Here is a 13,481-nt window from a genome sequence, read left to right as displayed (position 1 = left end):
ATTATTTTATTTTAACTGTAACTGTTTTGTATGTATTTGTTCTTATTGTTATTTTTTATTTTTCTCTGTAACTGGGCTTTGAAAATACGAATGTCCTTATTTGTCATGCCATTAAAGCTTTTTTTTGAGTTGGTTTGCTGTTAGTGTGCAGTTCTGTTCTCCTCCAGTAGGTGGGGCAGTTTGCCAGGGTCTGAGGGAGAGTTATATAGTTTGAGTTTGAGTTTGAGTTATAATGGGACTTCCTCTTAACAGCCCATCCAGCCATCTTACCCCTACGCCAACCAACCCTGTTCTCGCTTCCAAAGGTTAAGAATCGAAAAGACATTCGTGTCAAGACTAAACATTTCAATCATTTCAGGGATTACAAAAGCATTGTCTCCATCCTGATTTCACAACTTCCCCTCGCTCACAGAAAATAATCTGGATCATCAGTTCCTGAGAACCACTGTGCATGTTTACCACGCCTATGAGACGTGAGACATTCACTTTCATTCTCTTCTCTGGTATAAAACTGATGCTGAGATTACTTTCATTCACTGTTCATCTACCAGAGCTTTAATACGTGAGTATAATAATCTCATCTCAATCCTGTTCTCTCTATTACACGTTCATAAACTGTAGAATAAAAACTGCATTCTAACTGAATAAACTGTATTCTGCTTACAGTGACTTTTACAGACTAAATATCAGTTTGTTTGTTTTGCTTCAGTCTGATTTTACTGTAGAACTGTTTTATATAAGCATGTTATTTTTATTCTACTATTATAGAGACAATTTACTGCTTTAAGTGAGAATTAAAAGTAAAAGTCTGTGGTTGTGCTGTTGAATAGAATGCGGAAGAGCCGCAAACAGCTTTAGTTTTATTTAAATAAACAAATCTCCAGGTTCTCACAGTAAATAGCAGCTACTATCACAACATTTTGTCTGACGGTTAATTGTCCTTTAGATTCACTTTTATATAAATAAGCATAATAATCAGCCACTCACACAACCTCCACAGTACACTGGTTTTAAATTGTGAATAGATGGTACAGACTTAATTGTACATTTACTACATTTACTGTAGCTAAAGACTGAGGGTCCTAATGTAGCCATGTGTGTATGTGCTTGTATGCACATGCATGTGCAAACGTATATATACTGTATAGGGCAGTGATAGCTCAGTGGTTAAGGTACTGGACTTGTAATTTAGAAGTTGCCAGTTCAAGCCCCACCACTGCTAAGTTGCCACTGTTGGGCCCCCGAGCAAGGCCCTTAACCCTCAATTGCTCAAAACTGTGTTCAGACATAACTGTAAGTCGCTTTGGATAAAAGCGTCTGCTAAATGCTGAAAATGTAAATGTAAATATATATATATATATATATATATATATATATATATATATATGTATGTATGTATGTATGTATTTGCATATGTGTACATGAGTATATATATGTATGTATATGTGTATGTGTATATATATATGGCTATATTGGCCTCATTGTGCAATATTGTCACATGTTCCAAAATACACCTCCACGTCAATGATACTTTTACACCTGTAGTTCATCCATGACCTAACTGTATTTATCATTGTAGTGTGACAGTTTCTCATGACTGAATTCTCTGTATTTCTCTGAATACAAATAAGAACATATCATATTTCAGTACTGCAAATAATACGTATTTATAATGTATGATATGTGCTTGTGACACTGTGATGTCTGATGTTTTAATTTTAATCAAATTAGTGACATAATCTTTATGCTAAATGATTATTACAAACACAACAGGTCAGTACTGTTAATTGGGATTTTAATATTTACTGGAGCGGGTGAAACATACGTTACACTTTTCTGATGTTACCAGTTTTAATGCCATCATACAAACAGCTTAAATTATTCAAGAGAGATTTGGTAAACACCAGAACAAAGTTTTGCTACTTTTATTGTCTTTCTAATGGCCAGAGTTTTCATATTATTTAACCTTCATTGAAAAATTGTTAGTGCAGACTGTGAAGTAGATCTACAAGTTCTTGAAGACTGACTTCTTTAGGGATGCTTTGGGAACCCAACACAAATAGTTTAGGACTTGTAAGACAGCATTCTAAAAAAAAATGCTGACTTAATTTAAATCTGGTCACCTAGTGGTCCCAACAAAAATTTTAATTATAGTCCTGATTTGATTTCTTTAACTGTTGACAGTAAACGGAATAGAGCTTGATTTTACTGGAGCACTGAGTCACCAAAATGTCACCAGTTTATCACTGTTTCTTTTTTGGACCACTTTTAATAGATACTGACCACTGCAGACCAGGAACACCCCACAAGAGCTTTTGGAGATGCTCTGACCCAGTTGTCTAGCCATCACAATTTGGCCCTTTCACGCTTGCCCATATTTCCTGCTTTTAACATCAACTTTGAGGATAAAATGTTCACTTCCCACCCACTAACAGGTGCCGTGATAAAGAGATAATCAGTGTTATTCACCTGTTAGTGGTCATAATGTTATGCCTGGTCGGTGTACATACAGTGGGGGAAATAAGTATTTGATCCCCTGCTGATTTTGTAAGTTTACCCCCTTACAAAGACTTGAATTTTTATGGAAGGTTTATTTTAACAGAGAGAGACAGAATATAAAAAAAAAATCCAAAAAAAAAACCATTAAATAAAAGTTATAAATTAATTTGTATTTAATTAAGGGAAATAAGTATTTGATCCCCTACCAACCAGCAAGAATTCTGACCCCCACAGACCGGTTATGTGCCCATGAGGCACACAAATTAGTCCTGTCCCTGTATAAAAGACTCCTGTCACAGAATCAGTTTCTTCCGTTCAAATCTCTCGACCACTTGTCAGGGACAAGATTGTAGACCTGCACAAGGCTGGAATGGGCTACAAGACCATCAGCAAGAAGCTTGGTGAGAAAGAGACCACTGTTGGTGCGATAATTCGAAAATGGAAGAAATACAAGATCACAGTCAATCACCCTCACTCTGGAGCTCCATGCAAGATCTCACCTGGTGGGGTAAGAATGATTCTGAGAAAGGTGAGGTCAGTCCAGAATTACACGGGAGGAGCTTGTCAATGATCTCAAGGGAGCTGGGAGCACAGTCACCAAGAAAACCATTAGTAACACACTTCGCCATAATGGATTGAGATCCTGCAGTGCCCGCAAAGTCCCTTTGCTCAAGAAGGCTCATGTACAGGCCCGTCTGAAGTTTGCCAATGAACACCTGAATGATTCAGAGAAAGCTTGGGAGAATGTGATATGGTCAGATGAGACCAAAACTGAGCTCTTTGGCATCAACTCCACTCGCTGTGTTTGGAGGCAAAGAAATGCCCGGTGGGGAGGGTGTTCTTGGGGTCATATCCAGCATTTCTCTGCTCCCAGCTCCCTTGAGATCATTGACAAGCTCCTCCCGTGTAATTCTGGACTGACCTCACCTTTCTCAGAATCATTCTTACCCCACCAGGTGAGATCTTGCATGGAGCTCCAGAGTGAGGGTGATTGACTGTGATCTTGTATTTCTTTCATTTTCGAATTATCGCACCAACAGTGGTCTCTTTCTCACCAAGCTTCTTGCTGATGGTCTTGTAGCCCATTCCAGCCTTGTGCAGGTCTACAATCTTGTCCCTGACGTCCTTTGATAGCTCTTTGGTCTTGCCCATGGTGGTCAAGAGATTTTAACGGAAGAAACTGATTCTGTGACAGGAGACTTTTATACAGGGACAGGACTAATTTGTGTGCCTCATGGGCACATAACCGGTCTGTGGGGGTCAGAATTCTTGCTGGTTGGTAGGGGATTTATAACTTTTATTTAAGGTTTTTTTTCTGGATTTTTTGTTGATATTCTGTCTCTCTCTGTTAAAATAAACCTTCCATAAAAATTATAGACTGTTCAAGTCTTTGTAAGGGGGTAAACTTACAAAATCAGCAGGGGATCAAATACTTATTTCCCCCACTGTAAATACATGATTTAAAAATAAAACCATGCAAGTGTGTAGCAGAGAGCTTGTGATGGGACTGACCCTCCTAAAAAAGATAAAGTAACTACAATCTGAGTGTTACAATTTCACAATGTATCAATGAATACATTTACTTCAGTTTTTTATTCTGAACAAGTAAACTGAATATTTAGTTTTTGTTAATGGACTTTGTTTTAGAATCCTTAGTCAACCATGGAGAGCTTGAGCGGTGCTAACAGTGTCTTTGCACTGGATCTGTACCGGGCCTTGAGCACTAACAGCCTGGATGGAAACCTGTTCTTCTCTCCGCTGAGCATCAGTGCTTCACTTAGTATGGTTTACCTGGGAGCTCGAGGAATTACTGCTGAAGAAATGGCCAAGGTAACCGATTTTATCCTAAACATACACACAAAGAGATAATATATGATATAGACTGAAATAAAAATAAGCATTCAAGTAGACATTGATAATAATCAGTACATTGATTTGTTAAAAGTGCAGTATGTTATTTGGAGACCTCTCTGGTAAAACAAGGCCTATAAATGTAAGGATATTTGGTTACAAACCATTCCAGTGTTCTAAATAATGTGGCAAACCTCAGTAAAGTAATATTTAAGTATAGTTTAAGGGTGTGGCAGACAATCCACTAAAATTACACCACAACTAATCTACCACTCCTTAACCAAACTGATTTACATTAATGAGCATCAATTGAGAACCATGAACTCCATAAGAACTGTGAAGGAGTGCTGTGGTATCTGGTACCAGGATGTGGAGGATGCTTGCAGCAGGACTAACCAGACCACACCTGAACAGATATTTTATGGACTACGCCCTGCTACCTTACCCACAATCTTTTGCCAATAAACTGTAATCCTTACTCTACTTTTTCTTTAATGTTTTATTGCTCTTTTCAGGTCATGTCCTTCAGTTCAGTCCCTGATGTCCATGATCAATTCAGCACCCTCAACTCTGCAATCAACAGCCCTAAAGCCTCGTACATCCTCAGACTGGCCAACAGACTCTATGGAGAAAAGACTTTCAATTTCCTACCTGTAAGCCACCACAAATGTTCTTTTATTTTGCCTTTTGTTTGTTCTAAAACACGTGTTCTTAACCTACTGGGATGTAGATTAAATGTTTAGCCATGCTAATACATGATTGTTCACCATCAAACTGATCCTTTCACAGGCCGTTCAGGAAAAATAGAGGAGGAACTTACAGCTAACAGCACAATTTAAGTTTAATGGCAAACTCAAACATTTAGAGCACATTTAAACTCCACTCAGAAGTTGTACCAAGCTGAGATGCAGGCTGTAGACTTCATTGGAGCATCAGAGGAAACTCGGCAGCTCATTAACCACTGGGTGGAGGAGAAGACTGAGAGTGAGGACAGATCACTTTTACAAATAATAAATACATTGTTCAAAACAACATGAAGCAAATCAGTTAGAGTTTGTATGCATTAGATTTTTTGGGTCTTTAATATTTTCTGTTTTGTTGTTTAGATAAAATTAAAGACCTTGTGAAGCCGGGTATGGTTAATGCATCAACTCAGCTTGCCCTGGTAAACGCCATTTACTTCAAGGGAAGGTGGAGGAGTATATTTAAAGCTGTGGACACCAAAGAAATGCCCTTTAAGATAAACAGGGTAAGATAATGCGATGCTCATGTACATAACGTGTCTCAGTTTACCTCTAAATGAAGCTCTAAGTTTTTTTGCAGTAATCAAAATGGACTCGATACAAAAATATCAGAAAAACCAATACGAATATGACAGACATTTTCAATGTGAAATAGACCTGTCAGCTATTTGTTTGTATGTTTATTAGAATGAAACAAAACCAGTTCAGATGATGTACCAGAAAGAAAGATTCCCCTACAACTACATTGATGAGTACAAACTGCATGTTTTGGAGTTACCGTATGTGGAGGATGAGCTTAGCATGCTGGTGCTTCTGCCTGATGAGTCTCAGGATGGCTCGGACCTACTACAGAAGGTTGGCTTAAAATCCTTTGTTCCACCTTTAATGCTTTGAGGATAAACAATAAAACAAGAATTATTATAAAACTCTATTAGAAAATCCCACAGCTATTAGCAACTCTCATAGAATTATCTGCTGTTACCCAGGTCCTTATTGTTGCTTCCTAAAACACTTATTGGGTTAGAGCTGGGTCTTAAATGTATTTTTGTCTCGCTTATAGTCTAACTCATTTTCACTCCAAAGTTGTTCCACTGTAATCTCACTGCGTCCTGACTGTGTCTGAATGTACAGTGTATCACAAAAGTGAGTACACCCCTCACATTTCTGCAAATATTTCATTATATCTTTTCATGGGACAACACTATAGACATGAAACTTGGATATAACTTAGAGTAGTCAGTGTACAGCTTGTATAGCAGTGTAGATTTACTGTCTTCTGAAAATAACTCAACACACAGCCATTAATGTCTAAATAGCTGGCAACATAAGTGAGTACACCCCACAGTGAACATGTCCAAATTGTGCCCAAATGTGTCGTTGTCCCTCCCTGGTGTCATGTGTCAAGGTCCCAGGTGTAAATGGGGAGCAGGGCTGTTAAATTTGGTGTTTTGGGTACAATTCTCTCATACTGGCCACTGGATATTCAACATGGCACCTCATGGCAAAGAACTCTCTGAGGATGTGAGAAATAGAATTGTTGCTCTCCACAAAGATGGCCTGGGCTATAAGAAGATTGCTAACACCCTGAAACTGAGCTAAAGCATGGTGGCCAAGGTCATACAGCGGTTTTCCAGGACAGGTTCCACTCGGAACAGGCTTCGCCAGGGTCGACCAAAGAAGTTGAGTCCACGTGTTCGGCGTCATATCCAGAGGTTGGCTTTAAAAAATAGACACATGAGTGCTGCCAGCATTGCTGCAGAGGTTGAAGACGTGGGAGGTCAGCCTGTCAGTGCTCAGACCATACGCCGCACACTGCATCAACTCGGTCTGCATGGTCGTCATCCCAGAAGGAAGCTGACGCACAAGAAAGCCAGCAAACAGTTTGCTGAAGACAAGCAGTCCAAGAATATGGATTACTGGAATGCCCTGTGGTCTGACGAGACCAAGATACTTGTTTGGCTCAGATGGTGTCCAGCATGTGTGGCGGCGCCCTGGTGAGAAGTACCAAGACAACTGTATCTTGCCTACAGTCAAGCATGGTGGTGGTAGCATCATGGTCTTGGGCTGCATGAGTGTTGCTGGCACTGGGGAGCTGCAGTTCATTGAGGGAAACATGAATTCCAACATGTACTGTGACATTCTGAAACGGAGCATGATCCCCTCCCTTCGAAAACTGGGCCTCATGGCAGTTTTCCAACACGATAACGACCCCAAACACAACCTCCAAGATGACAACTGCCTTGCTGCGAAAGCTGAAGGTAAAGGTGATGGACTAAACCCAATTGAGCACCTGTGGCGCATCCTCAAGTGGAAGGTGGAGGAGTTCAAGGTGTCTAACATCCACCAGCTCCGTGATGTCATCATGGAGGAGTGGAAGAGGATTCCAGTAGCAACCTGTGCAGCTCTGGTGAACTCCATGCCCAGGAGGGTTAAGGCAGTGCTGGATAATAATGGTGGTCACACAAAATATTGACACTTTGGGCACAATTTGGACATGTTCGCTGTGGGGTGTACTCACTTATGTTGCCAGCCATTTAGACATTAATGGCTGTGTGTTGAGTTATTTTCAGAAGACAGTAAATCTACACTGCTATACAAGTTGTACACTGACTACTCTAAGTTATATCCAAGTTTCATGTCTATAGTGTTGTCCCATGAAAAGATATAATAAAATATTTGCAGAAATGTGAGGGGTGTACTCACTTTTGTGATACACTGTATCTTGCTCAACAGTTGGAAAGTGAGCTGACGATGGACAAGCTGCTTGAGTGGACCAGGCGGGAGAAAATGGACACACAGACTGACATCAATGTCCACCTGCCAAAGTTCAAGTTGGAAGAGCAGTACTCTTTGCATGACACGCTGGCTAAGATGGGCATGAGTTCTTTATTTCAGGCTGCAGATCTGTCTGGAATAAGTAGGGATGAACGCCTTTGTGTGTCATCAGTAGCCCACAAAGCCTTTGTGGAGGTGAATGAGACGGGTACAGAGGCAGCAGCAGCCACATTCGTTGTATACAGGACCTCGTGCTGGAGACCTGTAAAGTACTTTATAGCAGACCACCCCTTCCTGTTCTGCATCAGACACAACCCCACTAACAGCATCCTCTTCCTCGGCCGGTTCAGAGGTCCTTGCTAGAGATTTAGAGTCACTGAATGCTTGTAAAATTATTTTATTAATAAAATATAATACTTACAACAACTTTTAAGAATACTTTGAACAGTTTGATTTGTAGAGTTGGATGAAGTGCTTATTAAAAATTCTTTTGTTTGAGCTTAACAGGAGTGATCTGTGTATTAAGATCTAGTTTCTTCTTTGTATTCTGTATCTGGTTCAGAAGCGTAATAAAGCAGAAATGTCTCGTTCTTCCTTGTTTACATCACAATATTCACAATATTAATAGCAGTGAAATATTAACAATAAATAACACTGTATGTAAGATTTGTTGTGTGTGAACGTGTGAATGTGTTTGTATCAACTGGTTGGTTCAGTTCTCATTGCTAGATGTTTGTGTGCGTTAGACGTGGTCACCCACTGTACCTCACTTGATAAGAAGTGCGTGTGTATATAGTGATGCTAGTGGGCAGCTTTATCTGTGCTCCTCTAATAGGTGGGGCAGTTGGTCGGGGTCTGCGAGAGAGTTAAAGTTTGGGATGATGGTGTTGAACTTAAGGAAGGATTGGGGTTCGAATGTGGTGGTATCTATTGCATTTAGGGTGGAAGTACAGCTTCTTTCTATACTGTATTGAGAGACAATACAGTTGGTTGGTTTGACCAATGGCTGTGTGTTGGGTGTGTCCATGATCGACCTGTTATCACCCTCAGCACCAGTGCAGTAGAGAGGGCAGAGTCAATGAGAGGTTTCTCTGTAGAAATATTAATGTACAACCCCAAATTAGAAAAAGTTGGGACAGTATGGAAAATGCAAATAAAATACAAATGCAAAGTTTCTTACATTTACATTGACCTGTATTTGCAGACAGGATGAACCTGAGATATTTCATGTTTAATCTGCTCAACTTCATTTCATTTATTAATAAACATCAATTCCTGCATTTCAGATCTGCAACACATTCCAAAAAAAGTTGGGACAGTAAAGCATTTACCACTTTGTATTGTTGCTATTTCTTTTTCACCACACTTTAAAGACGTTTTGGCACTGAGGAGACCACGTAATTTAGTGTTTCAGTTTTTATTTTGTCCCATTCATCCTGCAAACACGTCTTAAGATGTGCAACAGTACGGGGTCGTCATTGTCACATTTTCCGTTTCAAAATTCTCCACACATTCTCTATTGGGGACAGATCAGGACTGCAGGCAGGCCAGTCCAGTACCCGTACCCTCTTCTTCCTCAGCCATGCCTTTGTAATGTGTGCAGCATGTGATTTTGCATCATCTTGTTGAAAAATGCACAAATTTCCCTGGAAAAGACGACGTCTTGAAGGCAGCACATGTTGCTCTAAGATTTTAATGTACTTTCCTGCATTAATGCTGCCATCACAGAAGTGTAAATGTAAGAAACTGTGTTTTATATTTGCATTTTCCATGCTGCCTCAACTTTTTCTGCTTTGGGGTTGTAAATTATATCTTTCTGAGCATTTTATGCCTATTTAATTATTAATTAAGGGCTGTTGGGACAAATAAATGATACATTTGTACATCAGGTGGACTGAAAAGTGGCAGGTGCAATAATGGACTTTTATAGAAACTCTTTCTTTTTTAACATGGCCACAAAATGTGTTTAATGTGGTTAAAAGTTTCACTGTATTTTGAACTTCAACAGTATCAAAACTGATGCTAAACTGACCTAAAACTATTGGTAATTATTGAAGCCAAACTTAAACAAGAATGAGGTTCCTTGTTTATTCATGAGGCTGATTTTTGTAGGTACTTTATTCCCTTCACACAAAATGTCTGGATCTGGATCTAATTGGTTAATTTACAGTTGACTGTTTATGCAAACATGTCCATTTAATATATTCTTTCTGTAACAGCACTGTGGCACAGCTAGTTATGTTGCATTGCTTCTGGAATGTAGGTTCAATCCTCATTTCTAGTTGTCTTAAGTGTCTGTGTGGGATCTACTAATCTGAATTACCCTTTTAAGAACAATTATGTATGTACTTAAAGAGAATTACAAAATATTGAGATGATGTTTTTAAGTTCATAATTATAGAAATATGAACAATTTCATTAAAAATGACAAGAGTTTCATTCATTTAAATTCTTTTAATTTTGTACTGAAATTTAAAGTACAGTGTTGCATTGTGCAAATTTAGTTGTTGGCCATTGTCTGGGAAATCCAGCTTGTGAACATGCAGACCTAAAATAAAAATGACAAGAGGAAAGAGTCAGAAATAGTTTTAGACTAAGATACATTAGATACTAAGATACATTCCATATATTTGAACTTACACTATAAGGCTAAAAATATGTGGACACTGTGTTCAACTACGCCAACTGCTGATATGTCAAGTGTATAAAATACAGTATATTACATAAAGAAATATATAAATTACATAACATTAAAACCACATCCTTGTTTCTACACTTACTGTTCATTTTATTAGCTCCACTTACCATATAGAAGCACATTGTAGTTCTACAATTACTGACTGTAGTCCATCTATTTCTTTACATACTTTTTTAGCCTGCTTTCACCATGTTCTTCAATGGTCAGGACCCCCACAGAGCAGGTATTATTTAGGTGGTGGATCATTCTCAGCACTGCAGTGACACTGACATGGTGGTGGTGTGTTAGTGTGTGTTGTGCTGGTATGAGTGGCTAAGGCACAGCAATGCCGATGGAGTTTTTAAATACCGTGTCCACTCACTGTCCACTCTATTAGACACTCCTACCTAGTTGGTCCACCTTGTAGATGTAAAGTCAGAGATGATCGCTCATCTATTGCTGCTGTTTGAGTCGGTCATCTTCTAGACCTTCATCAGTGGTCACAGGACGCTGCCCATGGGGCGCTGCTGGCTGGATATATTTTTGGTTGGTGGACTATTCTCAGTCCAGCAGTGACAGTGAGGTGTTTAAAAACTCCAACAGCATTGCTGTGTCTGATCCACTCATACCAGCACAACACACACTAACACACCACCACCATGTCAGTGTCACTGCAGTGCTGAGAATAATCCACCACCTAAATAATACCTGCTCTGTGGTGGTCCTGGTCTTTATGGACCTGGTCTTAAAGAGGTCTATATGGGTTTGTTATAGAGGAACTCCAGTGCCCGACACTCCACTGAACACAATCAGGATCATTTGAAGCATTGATTGCAAGCTAGGTGTTCCTGTTCTTAAAAATGCTTTTTTGAGTGAATGTGCACAATTTCCCCCAAATACCAAAAGCCTCCCAGAAAAGTGGAGACTGTTATAGCCATAAAGTGGGGAGGGCAACTCAATATTAACACAGGTGTCCACAGACTTATCCATATAGTGTATGTACCAGTAGTGTTGGTATACAGACATGAACTAGACTGCAATCATTCAGAAGTTCTCATGTACTAGTTTATGATTATATTTAGTCATACATTCATATCAGTTTTATTTTAGTTTATATGTAAAAATGTTTGGTATACATGTCCGAAACGATTTTACCTTGGCATAGACACCAGGACGGTTCTTCTCAGCACAGCCATAACCCCAGGAGACAACACCCTGCAGCTCACCATTGCACACCACAGGTCCACCAGAGTCACCCTGAGAGAAAAGACATATGGGAGAAAAATTAACAGATGACGTGATGAATTTTTAAACTGTGTCTTTGTTTGATATGATATGTTAAGTCAACACACCTGGCAAGAGTCCTTGCCTCCCTCCAGGTATCCAGCGCAGAACATGGTATTGGTGATCATACCAGGGTAAGAGTTATTACAATCCCTGTCAGAAATAACTGGGATCTCCAGACACTGCAGCTTGTTGCTATCAGCAGCTGCAAACCGATTATGCAAAAAGTGGATATATAGATCAGATTGCAGACAAACAAATAGACTGTTCAGAGTTAATTAAGCTGAGGCTCGTACTCACTGGAGCTCATGGTGTTTCCCCATCCAGAGACGAGGCACTTGGTTCCAGCTGGTGGGCAGCTCTTGGGCAAAGCCACAGGCTGAACATAACTGTTAATTGAGGCAGCTTGATTCAGCTTGATCAGCATGATGTCACTGTCAAGAGTCCAGGAGTCGTAGTTGGGGTGGCGGATGACTTTGGCAGAGGAGATGAACTGCTCCTTACCCTCGGTAACCTGGATGTGGTGCTCGCCCAAACGAACCTCCAGACGGCTGGAGATGGAAAGGAAAGGAAACCTGTTTAGAAGTCATTCTACATTTTTTAGCTTTTAAAAATAAATACACACAGAGACATTTTAGGGGGCAGATTCTCAAGCAAAAAAAAATCTAAATATATATTTAGATTTATATTAAATATACATAGAGTAGCTTGTATGTATTAATACTTGACAGAGGTATGTTTAAAAAAAAATATGTCAAATGCTTGAGCACCATCTAGGGTCAATCTGTGTACATGGCTGCTCTCTTCACTGTTTGAAATACTCACGATTGGTAGCAGTGAGCAGCAGACACAACCCAGTTCTGATTGATCAGAGAACCACCACAGAAGTGATAGCCTACATTCAGAGACACCTGCCAGGGCTGGGAGTAGGGTGTGCACTCATACCCTCCAACAATCTTGTCATCTTCCAGAGCAACTGCACACAACATTTATTTTTAAACATTGAACACGGTTAACTATTGAAATCAAGAGTTTTGTTGAGTGTTTAACAGCTCATACTTACAACAAGCTCCCACAAGCAAAAGCAAGACCAGAGACCTCATGATGGCTGTTGATCTAATTTGATGAGGAATCAACTTCTCATTGCTATTTATACTAACCAGCAGCCGTGTGTGGACCAACCAGCAGTTGGTACCCAAAGATAATATGATGTCAGATAAGTGACTCTATTAATGAATAATTTTGTGAATTTGGTAAAGCTCATGATAAGCAATTTTTGGAAACAGAATGTCTTGCGATAACATTTTTTCAAATTATTTGTACAACCCCAAATCAGAAAAAGTTGGAACAGCATGGAAAATGCAAATAATAAAAAAAAACCACAGAGTTCCTTACATTTACTTTGACTTTTATTTGATTGCAGACAGGATGAACCTGAGATATTTCATGTTTTATCTACTCAAATTCATTTCATTTATTAATAAGCAGCCATTCCTGCATTTCAGACCTACAACACATTTAAAAAAAAGTTGGGACAGTAAAGCATTTACCACTTTGTAATGTTGCCGTTCCTTTTCACCTCACTTAAAAGACGTTTTGGCACCGAGGAGACCAAGTGATTTAGTGTTTCAGCTTTTATTTTGTCTCATTCT

At 39.4% G+C, this 13,481-nt stretch overlaps 2 protein-coding genes across 2 annotated transcripts; one reads left to right on the top strand and one right to left on the bottom strand.

The window, feature by feature from the left end:
- The first annotated feature begins 494 nt into the window (after nt 1-494).
- Nucleotides 495-8,367, top strand: LOC134320750 (leukocyte elastase inhibitor-like). The gene is made up of 7 exons (XM_063002339.1): nt 495-562; nt 4,147-4,329; nt 4,866-5,019; nt 5,218-5,334; nt 5,457-5,599; nt 5,781-5,948; nt 7,827-8,367. The coding sequence occupies exons 2-7, from the start codon at nt 4,162-4,164 to the stop codon at nt 8,229-8,231; spliced, it is 1,155 nt and encodes a 384-aa protein (XP_062858409.1). The 5' UTR covers nt 495-562; nt 4,147-4,161; the 3' UTR covers nt 8,232-8,367.
- Nucleotides 8,368-10,302: 1,935 nt separating this feature from the next.
- Nucleotides 10,303-12,941, bottom strand: LOC134320748 (trypsin-2-like). The gene is made up of 6 exons (XM_063002336.1): nt 12,893-12,941; nt 12,655-12,805; nt 12,130-12,380; nt 11,898-12,034; nt 11,701-11,802; nt 10,303-10,416 (listed from the first exon to the last, which is right to left on the bottom strand). The coding sequence occupies exons 1-6, from the start codon at nt 12,930-12,932 to the stop codon at nt 10,369-10,371; spliced, it is 729 nt and encodes a 242-aa protein (XP_062858406.1). The 5' UTR covers nt 12,933-12,941; the 3' UTR covers nt 10,303-10,368.
- Between the last annotated feature and the right edge of the window lie 540 nt (nt 12,942-13,481).

This window comes from Trichomycterus rosablanca, chromosome 9, assembly GCF_030014385.1.
Source record: "Trichomycterus rosablanca isolate fTriRos1 chromosome 9, fTriRos1.hap1, whole genome shotgun sequence".
NCBI classification, from domain to species: Eukaryota; Metazoa; Chordata; class Actinopteri; order Siluriformes; family Trichomycteridae; genus Trichomycterus; species Trichomycterus rosablanca.
This window is presented reverse-complemented; position numbering and strand designations above follow the sequence as displayed.